At 40.5% G+C, this 24,101-nt stretch overlaps 1 protein-coding gene across 3 annotated transcripts; it reads right to left on the reverse strand.

The window, feature by feature from the left end:
• Window positions 1–707: 707 nt before the first annotated feature.
• SLC25A24 (solute carrier family 25 member 24) lies at window positions 708–22,754 on the reverse strand. Of its 3 annotated transcripts, XM_039726302.1 has the most exons (11): window positions 22,203–22,337; window positions 11,959–15,780; window positions 11,395–11,521; window positions 10,832–10,919; window positions 10,260–10,371; window positions 7,512–7,670; window positions 7,019–7,171; window positions 5,806–5,913; window positions 3,970–4,137; window positions 2,752–2,902; window positions 708–2,111 (listed from the first exon to the last, which is right to left on the reverse strand). In XM_039726302.1, the coding sequence occupies exons 2-11, from the start codon at window positions 11,995–11,997 to the stop codon at window positions 1,933–1,935; spliced, it is 1,284 nt and encodes a 427-aa protein (XP_039582236.1). In that variant the 5' UTR covers window positions 11,998–15,780; window positions 22,203–22,337; the 3' UTR covers window positions 708–1,932. The 3 variants fall into 3 exon arrangements, with proteins under 3 accessions (XP_039582236.1, XP_039582235.1, XP_039582237.1); XM_039726301.1 differs by lacking the exon at window positions 11,959–15,780 and having other exon boundaries at window positions 22,203–22,742; XM_039726303.1 differs by lacking the exons at window positions 10,832–10,919; window positions 11,395–11,521; window positions 11,959–15,780 and having other exon boundaries at window positions 22,203–22,754.
• Window positions 22,755–24,101: the final 1,347 nt, after the last annotated feature.

Genomic DNA, 24,101 nt, shown 5'->3' on the forward strand with positions numbered 1-24,101 from the left:
ATTATACATATAAATGATTTGGATAGAATGACTTTTTTTTTTTTTTTAAAGTGCAAAGTCCAAGATTTCCCTAAAGGGTAGGCCAAAATACAGCTAGAGCTGCCATTTTCTGAAATGTGATAAAAAACTTTATAATACAGATTTTACAGAATTGCTATGTATCAGTTTATGGAGAATAAACACCAGCCATGGAAGCACTGAACACAAATTTACATGTGATTGCTGTTTGAGAAATATAGCCCAAAGCATATGTAGAACAAGGGAGATTCAGGCAGTTATTTTTGCTTCTTGCTTATTTTTCTGTTTAAAAAAAACCAAGAACAAACAAAAAAACTCACACAGCCCTCATGTCCACCCAAAAAAAGAAAGAATTAAAAAGAAGACCCTTAATGACCTTAACAGAATAAAGTTCTTCCTTCAGTAATCCAATTGCAGAAAGTGGTCTAAGAGCAGTTGCTTTTAGAAGGTCAAGGTAAGTATAATCTCGAATTTACCAAGATTAAGACACTACACATTACAGAAAGCAGAAAAAGCCTAACAAATGAGTCTGCTAACAACTGTTAATCTATTTCAGTGTTCAGGCCTGAAGGCAACTGTGTGCCCCTCCACACACACCAAAAGAAAAAAAAAGGAAGTCACTTTGGAAGGACTTGTACAGGGAAATACCTAATGTGCATTGAGGAAGGGCTGCTTTGTTTTTTGAGGAGGAGCTGTTTCTCAAGCACTAGCTGATCTGCATGCATGCTTTGCATGCTACATTAACACCAATCTGATGGGCACCTGAGGTCAGCACTGCCACTTGGTCACCTGGACAAAACACTTCAGTATTTTATTATCCCAATTTCACACCCGCAGCCAATGTGCACGGAAGACTGATCTTGCATGACAAAACTGTAAAAATCCTTTACATAATAATGCAATCCTCTAAAAGCACAGAGTGGATGTAGCCCTCTGAATAAGGGAAAGAATGGAGAGTCCAAAATGACAAGCATTCCTGTTCCCAGAGCTATGGACAGCTCTGCCATTGGCTGTACTACAATTACTACCAGCTTCATACTGGATCCTCCATCCTGTTTTTAAATAGCTACTTGCACTTGTATGGAATGGACCTAACATCCAAGCTTTTCTGTTCCTTTGTATTATGATCCTATAAAACATGGAGCAGCTGTAATCCAAATTTTGCCATGGTTAATGGTGCTGACATTTACAAGTGCAATGAAAAGCAGGTCCAGTGAAGCAAGTTATCAAAATTGCTGATTGTATTACAAAAATACCGTGTAAATCCATTTGAGGTATTCTGATACTGCAGAACAGCAGTTTCTCAGGCTCCTTAAATAATGACAAATAAAAAAGGTTTGCCTGAAGACAAAGGTGATGGGCTATATTTTAATGTGTTATTCCATCATTGTGTGTATCCAAGATGCAATTTCTTATGAACTTAATATTAAGTCTTCCAAAATAACAAAAGTGCTCACTTCTAGGCATGCAGAATGTCGCCTGTGAATTGCTTGAGTGTAGGCAGCATGACAAAACACAAAGTCACTTTCATATATTCAGGATCAAGGCAGTATAAACTTCTCCTACCTTTGGTTTCATCGAAGACAAATACACATTTAGAAAGGACAAATTAAAAAAACCCCAATGAGTAAAATATGCATGATTTCCTAAAAATAAAAACATACTGCTGATTTAAAGACAGTTTCTTGATTTTTTTTTTCAACTCAGTGACATTTTAAAGTGCAGTATAAGTATCTGTTTAAAAATGGTGAACTAAAATTTAAGAAAGTTTCTTCCCACTTAAGGGCAAATGTGGAAGTTGCAGCATCTCTCTATAAAGATCTGTCTCTAATTGTGAGAGCAGATTACTTGAGAAAACATTATTGTTCTGGTGTTTCCAACAGCATTAGAAGCATCTCACCTTTTTCCTTCATTTCATGCTATTCCCAAATTCTGTTTCATTTTTTCATATACAACATAGCTGATGCTGACAGCTGGAAGCACTTTCATAAAATTAGGGGCTATGCCCCTATAAAGTCCTCGGAGTCCCTCTGTAGCAACAATTCTTTGAAAGAGACCAACCATGCTGAGCTGTGGAGCTCCTTCCACTGAAGCTAGAACAAAAAGATAATGTGTTATAAAACAGTTCTGGTAATATTCAAAATCTTGAGCAAGTCTCAAACACCTGGATCATGAGCCTACTATCTCAGGTCCAGTTTTAATCCCACACATTTGAGAGATATCCATCTGTCTTAATCCCAGTGGAAAGCATTATCCACCTATGTTCCTTGGAAATCTAGGCTCCCATCCTTAAGTCTATGCAGAAACCTATCAAACAAAAATCTCAACTATGAAACTATCCTAATGAAATGCCCTACAGAGCAAACACTGCTGTCTACCCTCACAGGACAATTCAAGCCCTGTCATTTAATCTCTAAAATTTAGAAAACATTGTAGAGTTTAGAAGAGTGCTTCCAGACTATGACAGTGGCTGTGTCTGGTAGTCTTGTATGGAATGTGGCTCTCAGAATACATAAAGCACCAGTGCTTGAAATGTTACTTTTTAAATTGAGTATGAAGAACAACAGTGTTGGGGGTAAGAGGGAGAAGAGACCAACATTAAGAAGAGTTTTCCAGATACATCCTTAGTTTTTCCAATTTTTATTTTTTTATTCCTACGTCTCTGCTAGAGCTATCCCCATGATGCAATTTTCACGTGACCACACAGAAGCACTTTCAGGAAAGAGAACTCACCTTGGGCCTGCATGCGTGTTCTGACGAGAGCCAGAGGGTAACTGGCTAACTGCCCACACGTGCTGGAAATGGTGCCACAGCCCAGGAGTACAAAAACACCTGGGTTCGCAGAGCTCGATGCGTAGTGCTCTAGCCACGTACTCTTTAAGAGCTGCCAAGGTATAAAATTGAACAGTAAGACAAGAGATCTGCATTCAAAAAGTTAAACAAGTGCTTCTTTATTCATAACGAATCCTAAGGGCTCAATCCTGAAAAGCACCAATTTCACTGGACCAATTTCACTACATGCTTGAAGTGCACAGGTAAACACCTTAGCACACAGGGAAGGACTTCAACCAGACTACAACAGTTAGTACCTAGAGGAGAAATCCTTAAAAGATCCAGCAGTAGGAAGGGGCCCATGCACCTGTAATACTTTGGGGAGAGGATGTGGGAAACAACCCAGCACCCCACAGAGTGCAATGAAAGCTCACACATCTGTGCACATCATCCAATGCAGAAACAAGGATGCAAACTGTAGAAAAGAAATTCCACACAGCTTTGAAAATGTTTGTTCAGACAGTTCTGGTGATGGCTAATGCAGTGTCAAAAAAAGATTTGTCTAGACTAGAAAAAAATTAGTGTGTGTGTCTGAGTTATTTAAGATACTTTGAAGCAACACACATTATCTAAGGTAGAGAAAGACTTGCAGCATTGCTGGTGGTGAAATAGGTGCCAGTTTCTCTGGAAAGGAAAGACAGCAGTGTTTCAAGCTCCTCAGAAAAGCTGTGTCAGCCAGAAAGAATTCTGGTAACATGCACAGACACAGAAGGAATTCAGGTTAATATAACCCACTCATAAACCTAACAACTGGCAAAAAATGTATAAACTATCATAATATGAATATCCTTTTAAAGGCACATATTTCCTATAAAATGGGTATGTTCCAGCCTAACAGGGTTAGGTAAGTATGAAAGCTTGTGTTACTGCCAAGGTCTGTATAGTCCTCTCATTGCACATTTCCTGCTTGGTACTCTTGCGTGGAAGGGCCCATCTGCCTCTTCAAGAGGGGCAAACAGAAACACTGAGGTCTAGTAACATCAGTGGAAAGTCTCACTCACTTGTCTTTTTAAAATTGAACCAGCTGTAATAGTGCAATAGTACAAACTTTCTAAAAATATTGATGATTTTTGTAAATTAATTAATGACAGCTACATGCATTCACTGATTTAAACTCACCTCATAAACAGCAAGGTCAATGCCAGCATAAGGAATTATACCCAGAATATTAGGAATATAGCCTTTGTAGAAGGCCTTTGGACCTTCTCTTTTTAAAATCTTCTTAGCACAGTCAAACATCCCAGAATATTGCCCTGTTTTACCCACAGCCAATCTGGTCTTTAAAACCTAAAAGGAAAAAAAAAATAGCAGTCCTAATTACATACCTATTTATTAATCTAGTTTAGATACACAGTATATTTCTGTTTATTGAATTCTCTTGAACTGCTTTCCACTTTGGTGCTGCAAATCTCTTTTGATAACTGGCAAGGCATTGTTAGCAGCAGGCTTCTTCAAGTTCTGTCCTTAGTGCAGGGCACCACACATTACTATACACTAGCTTACAAATTCTTAGCCTTTTAAAATTGCATTTTAGCTTTATTTTCTTGATTAAAACAGGCAGTTATTTGATGAACTTGAGGGCAACAGCATAGGCAATATTCCATACAAGTATTAGCTAAGGCTCAAGTGAGAGTACTAACATGCTAGCAGATGATACTGCTGATCTGGGAACACTAAAGCCTATTAAGAAAATAATATTTCAAAAAGTATGACACTTACAGAGGTAGTTGAGGAATACAAGGAATAATTGTGTCTCACTACTGAAACCCAGCACCTGATTAATAATGCAAGCAAGTCTGTACTGTATCTTAGAACAAAGAAATTAGTAACAGCATCCAAAAGAAACCACAGAGGAAGTTTCCTGAGCAACAATTTGGTCTACTTTAAAGCCTCATAAGACTGCATCTTCCTCAGGAATTTCCTGACACTTGGCTTTTCTCTCTTACTTAGAAACATCCTAAAAACACTTCCAGGACAGTACCATATCTTTGTGAGGAAGACCAGAAGACACTGTAGAACAGTTCCCTATCTTTGTGAGGAAGACCAGAAGACACTGTAGAACAGTTCCCTTATCTCCACTGATCTGTGTAATCCAGACAATCTACATCATGTTTCAGTTCTTCCCTAACTTAACCCATCTCTGTACTCAGCTCAGCTGGGATTCACCCTCTGGAACAACAAGGATGCTCTTTAAAGAGATCATTATTATTTCAGCAATGAAAGCTGTTCCATTCCTAATGAAATCCCCATCCATGAAAAAAGCTATTTAGGTTACATTTGATTTGCCATTTCTACCCAACTTGATGTTGGTATTAGTTTAGTCCCAGCCCCAACATCTATTCCAACAAGGTTCTGCACAAGTGATAAACCTTCTGGGGAACCAGCAGTATAGAAAATACACGCTGTTTCTGTGAAATGGTGTGTTACAGTTACACTGGAGCAGTTATTATATTAACACTAGTTAAATTGCAGTGTGTAGTACCACCTACAGGGGAAAGAGCAGCCAATCCACCCAGCCTGAGCTGCAGCTGTTACATCCTTCCCCCACACTCTTCTCCTTATCAGACCCAGCTTCCCATCCTAACACAAAAGAACTTCAGTTCTGACCAGACACTATTCCTTACATATAGCAGGAAAAGGATTTATGACCAATTTACAAAATGCTTGAATACATACTGAATTTTAAATGTTCTTGGATGATCTTTCTTCCTTCACTAGGTTTTATTTAAATATTGTTTTTAAAAATATTATAAAGCAAAACAACACAAGAATCAGTTAGAACTTAGTACATTCTAAAATGCCTAGCACTGAAAGTCTGAAAGGAAGTCCAAAGCAAAAAAAATTAGGGTACCAGATAAGAGAGGAATTTTTACAATATTTTCAAGAGCAAAATGAGGTTTATTTAGGAAACAAACCAAACATTTTCCAGGTTCCAGTGGAAGCAGATTCTCTTACCTCCATGGGATAAATAGAAGTTTGTGCTGTTGCTCCAGCCAAAGAACCAGATACAAATCTTTCAACAGTGCCTAACTTTCCATCATCCCTAGTGAGTATCTTCTTATACTGTATAATTAAAACACAAACACACGTTTTTTAGGAGTGGTAAGAGTTGTTATAAAAGGTAAGAGTATAGTACAAAATGTCTTTTCAAGCATAAGAACATAAGAGCATAAGAACATGCCTGTTCTTAGTTTTCCATGTATTTACAGTCACATTTCCTAACCCAAAAAGATTCTCCAGAACACAATAAAAAACATTCCAGCCTGCAAGAATTCTTAGATTAAATACCTCAGTCACCCACAGTATCATCAGTGTTCTGCAAACAGCCAACTCAAGAGTACCTACACTAAGAACTCCAGAAAACAAAGAGGAACCAAATCCCCTTGCAGATCCAGCTGTCCAATCAAAGAATGAAAGATTTCACAGAAGCACAGATTCAATTTCACAGAAGCATTTGAGTACTGTACACACTGTCATTCCATGAGTAAAAGAATAACGTGCCCGAAGTTATTCTGTGGCACCAAAATCTGCTGTTCAGTCTTGCAACATCCCAAATTTATTTGGTATTTTGTTGGTTTTATCTCCTCCTTATAGAGATGTGCAGTGTGCTCATTTGGCTTTACTTGAGGCACTAGTATGCCTCACAGAGCAAAAATAAAGCTCATTTAAATACACCAGAATGGGAGTTCATTTTCCAAAGGAGGATTAGGCCTTAACATGATGCTTAAAGCTGATTCAGAGGTAAATATAACTCTGAAATCCAGGATGAGGGCATCATACATAGCACTGTGATATTTGACTTCAAATGAATCCCCTGTGAATTCAGCTAGCATAATGTGCCAAGTTCTTGCCTGCTCTCACTTTGCAGCAACAATCTAGATATGAATGCAGTACTCCACACAAAGCCATGCAACATGTAACAGATATAATTCATTTGCACTGCTTATAATGCAACAGTAAAATCTGCCTAATAGTAAGTATTCTACAGGCTATTTTAAATCTGAAAGTCACTCAAATTACTATGACAAAATCCCCAACAAGGGGACAATTTGGGACAAGGGGACAAGATGACAACAATCCTATATAATACAACAGTGCCAATAATGAACATTGAGAGTGACTTAGGACTTCAGTTAGCATTATTTTCATTGTTGATTTATCATCCTACCTGTTCATAAGCCCAGAACTTAATAGCTGTTTCAGGAGCTATTTTCACAACATTCACACCATTTCCCCTCCAAAGGGATCGGACACCACCTTCTTTCAACATTTGCTTAAAACCACTGGCTATATTCATTTTGTTTGACTTTGAACCATGAACCTAAAAAAAACCAAAACCAAAGTCACAGTACAGAACATGGCTCTGATTAGATTATAAAACTCATCAGTATTAAATTGATTAAATATACCAACTGGAAAAACTGTATCACTATTGAAAAAAATCTAATTTTAGTAGCAGAAGTACTGTAACAATGTGCTTACATTTTTTTCACACATCTATAAAATACCATTTTTATAAACACAAAAAATGGAAATTGTCAAAACATAGCCAGACCTCTACAATTTAAACACTGACCTTGGCCCCCCATTTTTTCCCAACAGATCTCTAGAAACTGAAGTGATGCACTGGAAACCCAGAAATTCTTGAACATTGCACCTACCTGCATCATGACTTTAAGGCGATCTAAGGGTGCTGTACCTGTTCGAGAGACAGCACCAGCCACTCCTCCTGCCAGCAGCTGCTTCCACCACTGCCCAGTCTTCTTCTCTTCCTCCGTGAACTCATCTGGAACAGTCAAACTGTCTCCTATATCCAATACCTGTATGAATGCAAAGCAAAGATGTGCAAGTGACTATCTCGTTCCATCACCTCAGTTTTACCCACAGTTCTAACTCCAAATGAATATACTACCTAAGAATGTGCAAACAAAGTGCTAGTTACATATAAAAAATGTCTCTAACTTGCATTATATAATTAACTTGCTCTGCATTGCTATTCAATGAAAATGAACTTTAAGTGACGTCTACATAGATATTGAGCAATAACACCACAGACCCACCATTTCAAAGACTGCACCATCATCATTAAAAATTACCACAGGCTTCCTCCTTGAGTATGGCCCAAGCAAAGACATTCTGTCATGATCAGCAGTGCTCCAAATGCTTATATGTTGCAGCTAACCTTTCACCAGACAGTCTTGTGGGATTACTTTGGTAATCTCCTAAGGTTGCTAACAAGAGATTTCTCTCACGGTAATTTATTCACACATGTGGGATGTCTCCTTCTCCCACACTCCCCAACATTTTAAAGCAGAGTTTTAACAGCTGATGTATCAGAAAATTCTATTTCCAGTGACTGCTGTGTATTATCCTACCAAATGAATAGTTTGACAGATGCCTTATAGATTTTCTTATCATCAGTTATACTCAAAGACACATTTAATTACTTTTTTCAGCTATAAGAGTTTGACATTTCACTAAGGGGGGCACTTTTGTATTGCCATTGGATTTGATCAAAGAACAACATTAATATAGGTTTTAATGATAAAACCAAGACAGGCACTATGAAAATTCACGTCACTTTTGCTTTTAAGTGTAACCTATAATCATCACACATGAGAAAAATATACTGTAGATAATGCAAATCTGCTATTACACATAAATTATATTTATAAAAAGAACAAAAATATATTAATAACTGATAAGTACTGACCAGAAAGTGTGGTAACTGATAAACTTTTGAACTACCACTGATTTTAACTGTAGACATTATATCCCTAATTTATGCTGCATTCTCTCTCTGTCAGTAGACAAAACACTGTCCTGGTCATTTGGGACACAACCTGCAGAATGCAGAGTGTAAATATAGCCACTGAAGAAAAAGAATAAGCACCACCTATTCTGGATATTGAACACAGAAGAGATTAATTGGAAAATGCTTTCATCTTTCTTGCATTTGAGGTTTCAAAGTAAGGTGTCATCAGTTGCTCAACCACGGAAACATCGAACAATCAATCAAAACTTTCAAAACACAAATTCAGTGTTCTAAGAGATAATATGTGTATCTACCTGGGTTTAAACTTTGTGTGTACCGAGACCGAAATACAACTAAGGAAATAAATAAATAAATAAATAAATAAATGTGATAAATTTGAGGGTGTTTATAACACAAAGGCCACAGCTACCATAATAATTCTATGCCAATGTAGCTATCTGCCTGGAAGGGTCTGGTAGCAATTATATTATAAAAACAGAATTGTAAGAGCTGTATGTAAACACCAGCCAGGCTGGGAGGTTTCACATCTGCTCTTATCTCAAAGACCAGCTGTGTTGCTGGATTTTGCCTGCTGTGATAACTGGGTCATCAGCTGACTGCAACACTAAGATCACAGGAGACTCCCTCAGTTGTTCCTTGGGGGCAACTAATGACATTCCATAATAAAAAACCAAAAAATGCAGATCTTATGTTTAATAATAATAATAATAAGGAGCATTTTATTAAAGCAAAGTTTTTTTCCACTAAGTAAGCTGGGACCAGGACTGTTTGATCTCATAGCAGTGCTTCAAGTGCTCTCTTCAGCAAACAGGGAGCTAACTGCCTTTTGGCAAGCATTCCTGAGCTGACCTTGTACAGTGTCAAACACTCAAAGCTCTCAGATCTCATAAAATGTTTTTTATTATGGAAATGCTGACTAATCCCTGGAGATATAAATGGTCTCACTATATTCAAAGGCATCCAACCTTGCTTTATTTCCTCCAATAATCTACAGGAAGGATATCTAGCAAACAGAATTACTGTTGGTTTACTTACTTTACCATTGTTCTTAAAAATCAGTCACTGAGGTGTTAACAGCTCCATGCAATAAAAACTTTAAAAAATTTGTCTGCAAATAAATAACCTATTGCTGTATATTCTGTATGCTTAAATTAAATTCTATGGCACAAAAGAGCACAATGTGCAGACAAAATCACCTGTCAAGACACCAGTGGTTGTATGATAATTACAATGATACTATATAGCTGTAAATACAAATTTCAGCATAACAAACAGTTAAAATATCTATATAAGTTGTTTCAACAAATCAAATTGTACTGTAACCTGCAAAGAAAAATATTTAATATTGTGGTTATTATTTTTCTGTGAAATATCTCCAAAAGAGGAAAAAGATTCTGTCCTAAGAATTACTGATAATTATTTGCAAAGTTTAGATGACGTTGTTCGTTCAGAAGGAACTCATCTGACACAATCCTGCTCGTAAATGGGAGAGCATGAAGTGAAAAGGAAAACCAAACAATACAGATATGCTTGAAATACAACAAGCGTGAAGCTGTTATACTCAATATCACAAATTAACACATCAGAGATGAACTTAAGAGCTGCACTAGGTTAAAAGGGAAGTTGAACTTACAGTGGAATGTTTCCAGTATCGAATTATTTCTTCAATGTCTGTAGCTGGATTAAACATAAAATGATCTCTCCACTCATTCCAGTCTACTGTCATTGTCCCATCAGCATCAATACTGAAAAGAAATTGAACAAAACTATATAAGGAAATAGTAATGGTAGGGTTTTGTTCTGGTTTTTTGCTTTTTCTTCCCCCTCCACCCACCTTTTTTTTAAACCTAGGTTATCACATCAATAACTGTTGTGGTGCATGCTTCTTCAAATAACAACTGTAAATTCCAAACTGACTGTAAATCCCATATGGTGACTTCAAGGCTGAATCTGCCATGGCCTTTCAATACTATGCTTCTCTTATTCAAGTGCATCTGTCCTATTCCATTAAAAAACTTAATACAGTGCTTCTTTCTATCAACAACATTTACAGAGAAATCTCCTCCCAGAACCAGATGCTCCCATAGTCACTACCAACACCTTTCAAAGTCATAATCCCATTTATCCCCCTTTCAGAAATAGAAAAATATAGAAATTAACAATACAAGGAAGATTAAGCTACCTCAAAAAATAATAATTCCTGACCTTTGCAGGATCTTTTCTGCCTGTTTTTCTGAAATGTTTATACCCAATATCTTGAGAGACTGGACAACTTCTGAGGCTTCAATTTTTCCTTGAAACATTAAAAAAACAAAGATGATACATATTTAAAATGTGGATCTTAATCAACTTAGCATCCTGGAGCTCATTGCAACAGCTGAATAATTGCAAAGATGATCTAAAGAAATCAACTTAGCACAGATGATGTGTTTTGATTTTCTACTACAATGATGAAGCAAATAGGATGCATATATACAGTTAGTGAAAACTGGTTTATCTTTAATAGCTAGAAATAGCCAGAAATTTTCTCACAGTTTCTCCATTTGGGGAACAAGGAGCCCCAGTTCAGTGTATCGGAGAAAACAAAAATATTAAAGACTATATTTAATTTTTTTTATCTATAGCAAACTCTAATTATGATCATGTTAAGGAAAAGAAGGACTCCACAGTCACAGCTTTTTTTTCCAGTCAGACAAATATAGGTTACACTACTTTTAATGCAGTTTCTTCAGACAATGTTTGAACAAATAAAATAAATCAAGGTATACCATCATTGTTTTTGTCCAGGCTCTTAAATGCCAGTTTCATCTTTTTCTCATGTTCTTTAAGATACTGCATAAATTCTTCAAAATCCAGCTGTCCATCCTGGTTAGTATCCCCAGCTTTAAAAATTTTCTATTGAGAGAAAAATTAATATTTTATTTGTCCAAATTACAGCAGGTCACAAAGCACCATTTTGTTTTCATAATTTAACACACTCAATATTTGCATAGGGAGAGAAAACACTTGGCAGTAAATATATATTTAAGAAAGCATTATTTATTATTTACATAACTTTACTGTGCAGAAATTTTAATGTTTCTTACCAGCACTGGCAAGTCACACCTACAGGTATCAAATAATTTTGGAGGAAGAGGTGGGGGACAAGAGAAAAACCTGAGAGAGAACAAGCTTAAGCCTGTGTGTTTCCTGTACATGAAATCTGTCAACAAAATAAGCAGAACCTTGACTATCATCTTAATAAAGTGGTCTATTAATTATGAATTATAAAGATAAAAAATGCAAACAGCAATTAACTGTTTAAATGCTGACCAAAAATGACAAAGACTTGCCTCACTGGCACTTGCAGCCCGCAGCATTTGAGAGAACATGGCTTTCTGCTCCAAACTGAAGCCCTGACTACATTTTTAAACAAACACAAACACACTTATCTTCCTTCCTTGTGTGTGCTTCCTAGGAACTGTCCTGCAGATAGAAACACTTCATGTAAAATTAACTATGCATTGAATGCATGGTATGCAATTGCCAGGACTGCAGGAAAACACAGGCAGACATTTCTTCACCAACAACAGGCCAGGAGACTTCACCATCTCCATGTGAGAAAACTTACTTGTCAGAGAAGGGCAATTGTAACAGCCCTGCAAGCAGCAGCCTGTAATTACTGAGTCTTGTGCTCAAGGCAAAGCCCAGGGAAGCTCTGCAGGGTTTAGGAGCTTGGGCTTCACAGCCCAGCAAGGGCAGCTCTGGGCACGGAGAGCCACGGCCACAGCAGGGCCAGAGCCACTGCCATCACTCCTCGTGCTGCTGCAGCACTGCTGTCCTGTCAGGCAGCAGGGAAACCAGCCCAGAACCCTGCTCCAGAACACAAGATTTAAGGGAAAATTATGTCTTATCCCCTCCTTTGGACATTGGTCCCTGTGGGTCCCCTCAATGTGCAAAATCCTAGGGGGGAGCACTCAGTAGCAGACAGGAGACCGAGCTGACAGCACGACCTCCTCACTAACTGCAGCTCCACAGCACTGCAGCTTACGTGTAGCAGAGATGCTGAAAAGCAGCAAATGAGAATAGCCTCGCTCAGCTTCAGTCCTGTGCAGATCACAGAAGGCCAAGAATGAAGCAGCAGAGCACCGGGCTTTTGTGCACAGTGAAGGGAATTGCAGAAATCCAGCAGCTGCTCATTCACAAGCACAGGCAGCTGTGTATGCTCCTGATCCTGAAAAATTGAAATTGAAAAACTGAATTGAAAAATTCACCGGTGTCCTTCTTTTCTGCAGCTGAAATTCTTCCCAATTTCAAGCACCAAAAATTCTTCCACATATCTTCTATTCAGCAGACTGCCTTGTGCAACAGTAATTTCTGAATAAAGTAACCCTCAACAAGATTTGAATGGCTGTTCTAATCTGCTAAATCTGGTTTTAATTTTGTTTATTCCTCTTTAATTAGTAGAGGACTCAAAAGACCAAAGTCCAACAAGTTCTAGGCTACAGAAACTAAACACAAAGGAAGCAGAAAATTGGTCGTATTGGTATTTGTTGCAGGAGTCTGAAAAAGACTGAGGGCATCTACACAATTTATGTTGCCTCCTTCATCTTCCCTATCCCTTTACAAAAAGTAATGTACTTCAAAGTTTCATCTCAAAAAATCAAAATGTATAAGATTATCAAGGATTTCTCAATGAAATGGAGCAAACTGACATGGTACGCCAGTGAAATGAGCAACTTATTTACCTTCCATAATACAGCAAGTTGTGCACTGTAAAAATCAAGTCAATTACTCCACTCACGGCACTTCATGCTGCAGGGTCTGAGTGTCCTGCTGGGTTCCCACACCCTCCTGAGAAGAGGTGACATATGTGACACTTGCAATCACTTTGTGTGAGTTCTACTCCACACCAATTGTTACTGTTCCCAATTGCTAGCTGAACTACACAAACCAAAATGCAGAACAAGGAAAGTGGTTTTCTGTGTCACATATCTGTGAGAACAAAACTTGAACTAAATTATAATTATAGTAAAATCTCCACTGCTGAGGATGATGTGAACCAAAGAAAACAGAAACTCCTATGTTGAGAGCTGGTAATTTCTGTATGTGAAGGGTGACACCTTTCAGTTCATCTGCCAAAGAAATGCAATCCATATTGCAACAATGAGAAAATGGTAAGCACAAACATACTCTCCATTTCCTACTTTTGTTGTGACAGTCATTTTCCAGACTTCGAGTCAGTCTCAGCCACTCTCAGCAAAGCAGGACACAAATGACAGGGAACAAAAACATATGGCACATGTGTTTTTCTCTCAGTACAAATCTAAAAGCTCATGCAAACAAAAGCCTCTTGCTGTCTGTGAGGTGAACTAATCATGTGGGTGTTAGGGTTTCAGATTAAAATCAGTAATTTGCAAGTTTGTGAAACTAACAGGAACACCGAAAGAAGCTTGTCTTCTACTTGGCAGGCAGAAACTTCCTCCTGGGGGGGGTTCCATACTCTCGGCATAGCCAGCAGCAAGACACCTCTGGATTCTGTGGGGAGCCTGGCACACTGAGTCCTCGGTACAAACTGCCCCTTCACAGCATCAAATAGTAATTCAAGTTGGAAGGAACCTCTGGAGTCCATTGAACTAACCCCAGCTGAAAGCATGTCTAATTAGATCTAATTAGATTAGGTTGTGTGGGACCACATCCAACTGAGTCTTGGACATCTTCAAGGAAGGAGATTCCACAGCCTCCACACACAAACTACTCCATCAGTCAATCACTCCCCACTTCAGCTCAACACTGAATCCAACTCTGCTCTTCTGCATTTAATATACCACCAGATTTTGTATAATTACAGCCACTTGTCACTCTCCCAGTGCCTGGGTCACCAGCTTCTCAGATGGAGGAGGACTGGATGCATTTTAAAATAGGCATGCTTACAATAGAGCAGGAACCAAGGTGCCAACACTCGCTTACAAGCCCTGGGAAACAATGTTTGGCATGCCTGCCACATAAAACCTGCCATTTCTTGTTACTGCCTTACTGTGGGATCACCTCACCTTCACAAAGGCTCAGATCCAAATGTTTATTTTTCAAGGCACACCAATTTTTTTCTCATTGTCTAAAAACTGTAATCCCAAGCAGTAAGGATAATTCACTGGGTAAAATGAAATGGTGACCACATAAAGAATTGTTAATTACTGACAGATATAGGAACACAGTTTAGATGATGGCATGAGCTATAGCAATGTGTGCTTGCAGACCACAAAGCAAATCATATCCTGGGCTGTGGAAAAAGAAGCATGACCAGCAGCTCAAGGGAGCTTCCATTCCCCTACTCTGCCCTCATGAGATCCCACCTGGAGCAGTGTATCCAGCTCTGGGGTTCTCAGCACAGGAAAGACACAGACCTGGTACAGCAGGACCTGAGGAGGCCCCAAAGATGATCAGAGAGCAGGAGCACCTCTCCTGTGAGATGCTTGTGAGGAAAGGCTGGAATTTTTCAGACTGAGGATGAGAAGGCTCCTCAGTTGCAGCCTGTTGGTACTTGAAGGGTTTTATAAAAGAGACAAATATTTTATTTATCAATAGGACAGGGAGAATGGTTTTAAATGCAATGAGTGTTGATTTAGATTACATATAAGGAAGAAGTTTTTTACGACGAGGGTGGTAAAACACTGGCACAGGTTGCCCGGAGCCTGGCAGATGCTCCACCCCTGGGAACATTTGAGGTGAGGCTGGGTGGGGTTCTGAGCAACCTGATACAGCAACCTTGCTATATTGCAGGGGAATTGGACTACAAGATCTTTTAGAAATCACTACCAATCCAAACAATGCTAGGATTCTGTGATCTTTCTTTTTAATGCTACAAGCCTTCACACAAACAGACTAAAATGCTCCTGTGCTGACCTATTTGGTCATGACACTGTCACCTTTGTCTTTCTTCCTCTTTTCTTTTCTTCATAATTCTACTATTTTTGTTCTTTTTCTGTTGCATATTTCATTAATACGGCTACTTTCCAAGTCCTGCACAACCAACACAAGAGGCCATGAGCAGACTGAAACACTGAAGGTATTTTTAAAAAAATTCCTCCATTATATAAATCATGTTGCAGTGTTGAATTCCTACTCCATCAGAAGACCTCTGTATTTGGTGTGGAAATGTAAGTCAGTCGGCAGGTCTGTTGAAAAAAAAAGAATTACAGACAGTCTTTATATACACATCAAAAACTCCCTACCCTTCTCAGTAAGTGTCCTGATGAATTATTAGATTGCTCTATGCCAAAGTTATGAACTTTAACACATTCATGGCTACAACGTAAAGACAATGAATGCAGTACACTAGAAATCTTGATGGTTTTATGCAGACTTTTCTTTCAAATTCACAGTCTAATTTTTATATTATTTAGTATCATTATTTGTGCATTGTGCATGAGTCTTCACATTCTGTTTACAAAACTGAACTGTGCATAGAAGGTGGGGCTGCTGAGTAGAAAGGATTGCCAATCTATTCATTAGCTTGTTATTTCAGCTAATTAATATAATGTAAAGAATATTTAATAGGAAGTGATTCATCAAGAAGTTACTTGCTTCCTATCATGCTATCTACAAGACACAAGCATAAAACAGCACTTCAAGACACATCACTGGTGCAAGTAGCAATTATGTGTTCTGCAATCTGCAACCAGAGTTCTAAAGGGCACAGATACAAATGCTGCACACAAAGAACTCCAGCACCACAGTAAGAACATCATCATGTCTTTAGACATTCACATTTCCTTTTAAAGGAAATTTCACATTTGCTTTTAAAATCAGAGTTACTATACATAAAACCAATCATGATATTGTTTTTTTCCCTTTTTCAATTCTTTTCATCTTAAGTACTTTTTAACCATTCACATAGCTCTGCAGTCTACAGTTTTAAATTATTCAGGTGTAATATTACTGGCTGCCAAATTCAGTCACAGCTGAAGTATACACAACACTTCTTCCTTTACTGGACACATAGCAGACAGTCTTTTTCCTATTTATATCTGCTAAGACTACACAAATTTATGCAGACTATGATAACCCAAAATCTCTAGCAAAGATTCTTAAAGTCAGCCTTGTCAAACTACATCACTTGGGAGATAAATCCAGCATAAAGGAAAAGGGCCTGAGGATGTGTTCACACAGCATTACAGCCCAGTGAGCCCCACAGCACAGGAACCAGACTGACACTTCACCTCCAGCAATCCTGCACAACACTGGGTAAAACCAGAATTCGCACTGCCTCTAAAGGCCTCCCAACTTGCCCAAATTCAGCATTCATTTTTGCTCTCTTGCCTCCCCAAGGACACTACTGACATGTAAAGAGTATCCAAGCAGGCTCTTTAAGCCTGCTCCAGACAGACATTAGGAGCCCCCACCCCAGCAGAGCAGACTTGCACCCTTGTCACAGCAGATGTTGCTATCAGCTGCACAGCTTCCCCTTCCTGTTCCCTGTCCTGAGCACCGCTCTCCCCTGCAACAGGGCAGCACTGGCAGAGATCTTCTCCCTGGTCCATTTCAGCTAACAGAATCTCTAGAAACGAGACAAAAAAGGACAAGATGCAAGTGTGAGTGTGCTCTCCCAAAATGCCTCGCAGAGGCTGCTCCTTCAGGACCTGGATAAACTCTCTCAACTCATAGCTATGAATTAAATTTCAAGAATCTGAAACAGCATACATGGAAGATGCAAACTATCCCTTGAACTTTCATTCAGCATTCTTTGCAAGTTACACTAGTATTTTTGACTTTGAGCATACTTGGTAGACTGAGTTTTCCCATTAAATAGGACAACTCTGCGACTGAGGCATCCCAGCCATAGTAATTTCAAAAGATTTAACAGTTTCCCTTGTTTGTTCACCTGGGACACACTGCTGCCTCAAGACAGGGATTTAGCAAAGCATTTCAACACAGCAGTTAAGGGAGGTCTCAGAGGTGAGGCTTCCCATATTTGGGAATTCTTGGCATTCTTGCACTTTGCAGCAACAGGAGGAAGAATTAATCATTCACTGTACCTTGTCACTGTTCAAGAAAAAAACCTATCACATTAGTATTAAAAATAATTCATTTTATCTCCTTGGATGTCTAAAGTGTTATGAAAACAAATTTAAGATTCATCTTGCTCTTTCATATGGAGACTTGGAAACTACAGCACTTATCTGTTGTAAGCTTCTGAAGCTGTACCCATAGGAATGAAATAATGATTGAGATGTTTGCTTGCAATGGAAGTAAATTTAATACATTCAATTTCCAATTTACTAATTGAACACATTACTGAAGATATTTGCAGTATTTCACAATTAAGTCCCCATAACCAGTCATAATCATCACATCTATTATGACCAGAAAATGGAAGTTTAAAGGAACTAAATGGTTCCAGTTTTCTACAATCACATGACATGACATCTGTTTTGATAAAAAGTTGAAGATGCCAGACTACCCTAAATCTATAATACCAGGTTTTGGGCAAACTCATAAGGTGAGAGAAAGCTTCAATTCATATACAGAATGACACAGAGACAGGGAAGAATTGAAGCTTTTGAGACTGTGGATCTGTATATCAGGTATGAACAATTCTAAGAGTAGATACAGTGTGATACAAGATACCCATGTATCTTCCTCCAAGTTACCAAAGTAGTCACTTTCTTCTGTTTCTAGCCAAGCTACAACACGATTAAGGCGGCTTCAGTTACCTTGGTCTACTACCCTTCTAATTTTGCATATAGGGGAAGTTACCAAAATTAAAATAAGTGCAAAAATCTTAATAAAGCAGTGGAGAAATATTTAAGGACATATTTAGCTCAGTCACTAAACAAGTGTGTGCTTTCTGGACTAAGAACTGCTAGGGAAAGCTCAAGCTCTGGAGCACTATCTAGCTGCAGGTTTTAGAGGCCAGAGAAAAGCGCAGAAGGAAACAATGCACACCTGGGCCATTGTCAGCCATCCCCAGGCTGAGACACAGCACTGGAACACAGCACAGGGCCTGCCTCACTTGGCAGAATTCTCAATTTCCTGTGGTTTAAATGCAGAAACGTACTTCAAGTGTTCCGAGTATTTTTAGAAGTGATTGGACTCAATTTTCAGAAACAGCCAATTACTCTAAACAGACGACAGTGTGATTGTTGTGAATTTAGTCTCACTAGGCCCTGTGTCCACCACACAGAGGGATCTCTTCACACTTTTTTTCAATCCAAAAGAGCTTTAATGTAGCCAAAGGCTTATACCAAAATGTTAAGAGAGTTAGTCCAAATAAGATCATTAGGCTGGTTCCAGAATATAGTTATTCATTTCAGTAACATCTTCCTACTCCTAGTCCAGAACTCAATGTATAAACAGCACCTGAATTTGAATACTTGGCTGTTCCTATCCCAAACTGAAGCTTGAAATATGAGGTTCACCTCCTACAGATTTACTGTAAGGACTGATTGCAGCAGAAGGAAAGGATGAACAAAAATAGTACTTCATCCAACCACTCACACCATTTATGGTGCTCCCGCCTACAAGACTCACGGCATTCTGAAGACACAGCATGAGATCATTTGTGATCTGATCCCAGCATCTATTTTGTGTCCCTGCTTATCAAAGTCACTGTACAATAGCTGTTAATATTGCTTGTAGAGCAACATTTGATAGTTACCACCCCGAATTCCTCCTTTACAGATAACGATACATTGTGTCAGGAATCTTCTGCAAAGCTTTGCAAAGTAACCCATTCCTGGCAGGTATTGTATGTCCTAAATATCAAACAGGAGTCACCCTGGCAGCCTGCAAGCAGCACACATTCCAGATTTTCCAGTCATTTACTTTTGTCTGTCAGATACTGCCAAAAGGCAGGTCAAGTAGAACATAGTCAGGAGGTTCTGTCAGGTTGAGCTATGGGGGAAAAATGATTCTTCCTTAGAGGGAGATGCAAGCCACCTCCAAAGCTTACCACACAGGTTCACAGCTGATGGAAGGTGCATACCTGTAGTCTATTATTCTTTTAAAAACATGCATATTCCTTCTAGAGAGGAACCACACTTAAAGACAAAACAGCAAAACAGTACTAGCAGCACAAACACTATACTGGGAAGGTGGTACAACTTTGGATCAACCAACTGACTTTGCAGTGAAACCCAGGAACACTCAGAGTCCCTTTTCCATGGGTTAGCCAGAAAGCAGCTGTACAGCTCAGGACAATGGCAAACACTCCCAGGCATATGGATTTCATTCTATGTGTTGGAAGGCAGCCTTGCAAGAGGTTTTTCAAAACCTAACACAGACCAGCATCAACATAATGAGGCTTGAGTCTCTGATGCACCCATGAAGCAGCAAAACTGACTCTGCTCCAGGATATCCCAAGCTCTGCCCATGCCATGGTGCCACTATGCTGGCAGGGCTGGGCAGTTCAGAAGAAAACACTTTGCCCCATCATATAATATTTTTACATCTCAATTCCTTACTCATTGGTTATTAGTAATTATAAGACTACTTTGTCTCTCCAAATATGATGATTCAATATCTGACTTCATTATTAAAATACCTTTTTACCAAGCAGTAAGAAAAATGAATTGAACATGACTTTAGAGCCTGAAGTGGGAGAAAGCAGCATGGAGCTGCAAGAAAGGACAGGAAGCAGATTAGCCACAAAAGGCAGGAAAGGCACTACGCTAGTGTCTGGTTCCAACTCTGCCCACCAGAGTTAGCTCAACTTCTGTCAGCACACGGAAGTTTCCCTGCACTCCAACAATTCTCCCACTCCTCCCAAATGAGAAGGTGACTCATGGCTTGTATTGTTTACTCGGTGTGTCTTTAACAACTAAGGCAGCAGTTCCTGCTCTCTGTTACATCCAGGTATGTCTAGATTATGTCTGTTTCATGGGTATCCCTGTCAGTTTATCCTGAAGCAACTGAGAATCATCTGACACCTATTGCACTATTAATGAAGATCACTGATTTTGAGAAAGAACTTGGAACTTCAATTCTAAGTTGCTGAAATATTCAGCAGCACACCAGCGCTTTCAGTGAATTGTGTGGGAAGACCACCTTTGTTAAACACCACAAAATTAGCTGGTCACCTGTTTCCCCATTGTTCAATATAAGTAAAGCCCCCAAATTGTTACAGTCAGACAGGTACAACAGGTTTACAACAATGTGTGTATAAATGTGTGACTGGAGTTCGTAGCTAGCATGCTCTGAACACTGACAACTCTCATGGATAACCAAAAAGGCCAACCTGTTCTTCCTTTAATTACAAAAGCCTAAGAACAGAAAAGGTGCCTATTGTAAAGATGATATTGACCAGCAGCAACACTGAAGTGAAAGTGTGCTTTCATTTATACTCTTGAATAAACATCATTCAACTCAAGAGGCCTGTTGGATACTTTTCTCTTAAGTATAGGAGACAGAGAATTAAATATAAGAGAAGGAGGCAAAACAGAGATGAAATAACCAGACCACAGGGAAAAAACTGTCACACAATCAGCATAAGGTCACTGAATTATTGACCCAATACACCTTTTAACAATGGAGTTGAAATTTAAGTTCCTTTTCCTGCACCTCCTTCAGAAAGTATGCAACAGCTAGTACAGGCACAGCAGCGGAATGCCATGGAATCATTCTTTAAACTGAAACAAGCAGAATTGTTACAACAGTAGCTTCCCCCACACTTCTCACGTGTGCCTGCTCAGCACAAATAAACCTATGTGTGTCTTGTCAGCACACCTGCCTTACCACACAAATACTTGCTCCCACAGATTTGTGTATTAAATGATTTTATATGCTGATCCCTGGGGATTACTGAAAATAATTAGGAAAGAGAAGTTTCTCTTCCAGGTAACAGGTCAGAGCTGCTAGTGTAAATCAGCATCACACTGGAATGCTTGATGACTTAAGTTTTACTGACTTTTGAGGTCACAACACTGATACAAGGGACAAAGGAATGTAATAGTCCAACTGATCACTGCAGAAGCCACACCACCAAGAGTTTCAGCACTGTCAGTTTCACGGTTTGATGGCTCCTGTTACAAGTGAGCATTTTCTAATAAAGGGCCTCGATATCTGACAACAGTCCATGTCAAGAATAATAACTTCCATGTCTATGCGTTTGGCTTAAATAACTAGCTCTGAAATTACAACCTACGGCTATAAAGGCTTACACTACCTGCTGCCCAAAGCAAACCCTCATTTACTCTGATCTAGATTATGCATGGGTGGAGTGGCGGACAAAAGCTGTAAATTACAATCTTTTATAGTACTGGAAGAGGAAGGTGCTACAGAATATCACTCAACAAGAAGTCAAAGGATGTCAAAAGTCCACACATGATGAGTAAACCCACTTGGCAGAGGAAGCGCCGACAGCTGTACGCGCTCGGGACCCTTCGCCTACAACCCGGGGCGTGCCTGTACAACACGATCCCTGCCGCTGGAACTGCGGCCCGGGGAGGGAAAACGCCAGGCCCGAGGCCGCCTCGCCCGAGGAGCGGCTCCCGGGCGCTGCAGCCGCGGCCGGGCCGCGCCCCGTCCCCGGGCAGGGCGGCCGGGCCCGCCTCGCCCCGCGCTCCCCGCGGCCCGGCAGCGCCCGCGGGCCCGCGCTTACCTCCTCCGCCTCCTTCCCCAGAGGGATGCCCATGGCCCGCAGGCCCGTCTGGAGCTCGGCAATGTCCACCCTCCCGTCTTCGTTGAGGTCCAGCTTTCGGAAGAGGTTGGCGTAGCGGGACTCGCCATCCCTGTTCCCGTCGCAGGCGGCCGCCGGCAGAAGGAAGCCTCGCAGGAGCTGGAACATGTCGGGGCCGTGCAGCGCGTACGGACGGACAGCGTCCCTCGCCTCCCGCCGGCTGGGCGCGGACGAGACAGCGCCCGCGATGCTGCCAGCGCTCGCAGCTGCCAGGGGAGGGGAGAGCAGGGCAGAGCCGGGCCGGGCCCGCCCGGCGGCCAGGGGCGGAGAGAGGGCGGGGAGCGGCGGGCTCGCTCCGCCCGCGCCGCGCTCCCCGCGCCCCCGCGCTGGGCGGGAGGCGTGCGCGGAGGAAAGGGAGCGGCCGCAGCCCCCGCGCTCGTCACCGCGCTCCCGCCGCACCAACGCGCCTGTAGCAGCTCAGCGCCTCCTGCTCGGGCAGAGAAATACCACAAACGCTACAAAAGACACAGTTTGGATGCTTGGCTCATTCTAGTCCCCCCCATTGGAGTCTAGCTGCGCACAGCTCAGTTGAAGGTGTATGAAGAGCATCCCAACCTAAGTGCAGCCTGAAAGAGCTTGGCTACTTGGCCTAACAGAATAAACATTAGAAGAGGAAGCCTCTAGGGGTTTTTTCTTCATAATGGTTTCATAAATAAATTAGTGGAGTTAATGGAAAAGTGCACAGGTTGTCTAAGAGTAAATGGATAGAAAATGTCACCAAACAGTCTCTCTTCCTGCAAGAGAGTTGCCGTGAAAAGGAATTTCAGCTGCCACAGAACTGAGCCTTGGTTTCCTGGTGCATATTCAGCCAACACACAGCCATGGAAAACATATTTCAGCACTACAGCAGAAACTCTGTAACCTTGCTCACCAAGTAATTAACAAAACTAGTGTGCCACAGTGTCTGACCATGGACTACTGTTTGAAAAAGGGCTACTGCTACTAGTACTTGCATATAAAAAGACTGCTGGATTGTGTTATAAGTTCATTGTGTCGCAGAGTAAGTGGTATGGGAAGGGACCTCCTGCTCAAAGTGGGCTCATCCATGAACTCCGACCCGGTTACTCAGGTCTTTATTTCAGTCTTAAAGACCTCCAAGGATGGAAACAACAATCTCTCCAAGCAGCCTGGCCTAGAGCCTGACTGTTCTCACAGGGAGGAGGATCTCTTCTAAACACTGAGCTGTTCTTATTTCACTTTGTGTCTGCTGTCTTTTGTCATCCCACCATACTCCATGACAAGAATCCTGATCCTATTTCCTTTGTAAACTCTCTGTAGGTACCATCAAGGTAGAGGTCTCCTTTTAAGTTGCCTCAAAGCCTTACTTTCTCCTGGTTGGCAAGCTCAGTTTCCTCAGCCCCTCTTCACAGAGCAAGTGCTCCAGCCCCCAGACGTCATGGTGGCCATCTGTTAAACTCCCTGGTTTATCCATGATCTTCAGGTATTGGGAAGCCCAGAACAAGACTAGTGTATAAATACAGTCTGGCTTGTGCAGAGTAGAGGGTGATAATCCCCATCCCCTGGCCATGCTCCTGTTGATACAGCCCAGGATGCTGCTAGCCCATGCTCAGATTGCTCTCTGCCAGGACCCCCATGTCCTCTCAGCACAGCTGCTCCCTGTGGTTGCAAGGGATTGTTCCTTCCTATATGCAGTACTTTATGTTTGTCATTGAATTTCAAAAAGTCCCAGTCACCCCATTCCTCCAGCTTCTCTGAATGGCAAGCACACCAGGGGGTCCTCCACAGTTTGTGGGAAATACAGGAAAACACTGGAATAGGCAGAGCCTGAAGATACTTTACCCCATCTGGAATAAGGAAAGT

Source organism: Passer montanus, unplaced genomic scaffold (assembly GCF_014805655.1).
Source record: "Passer montanus isolate IOZ18808 unplaced genomic scaffold, ASM1480565v1 scaffold58, whole genome shotgun sequence".
Lineage (NCBI taxonomy): Eukaryota > Metazoa > Chordata > Aves > Passeriformes > Passeridae > Passer > Passer montanus.

What these genes read in the sequence shown, in the direction of transcription:
- SLC25A24 (XM_039726301.1), bottom strand. Translation starts at nt 22,388, where the DNA reads ATGTTCCAGCTCCTGCGAGGCTTCCTTCTGCCGGCGGCCGCCTGCGAC. An exon ending in GCAGAAAAGATCCTGCAAAG is followed by an intron (nt 10,372 to 10,831) that starts GTCAGGAATTAT and finishes ATTTCTTTTCAG; the next exon opens with TATTGATGCTGATGGGACAA. An exon ending in AACACGCATGCAGGCCCAAG is followed by an intron (nt 2,112 to 2,751) that starts GTGAGTTCTCTT and finishes TTTTTGTTCTAG; the next exon opens with CTTCAGTGGAAGGAGCTCCA.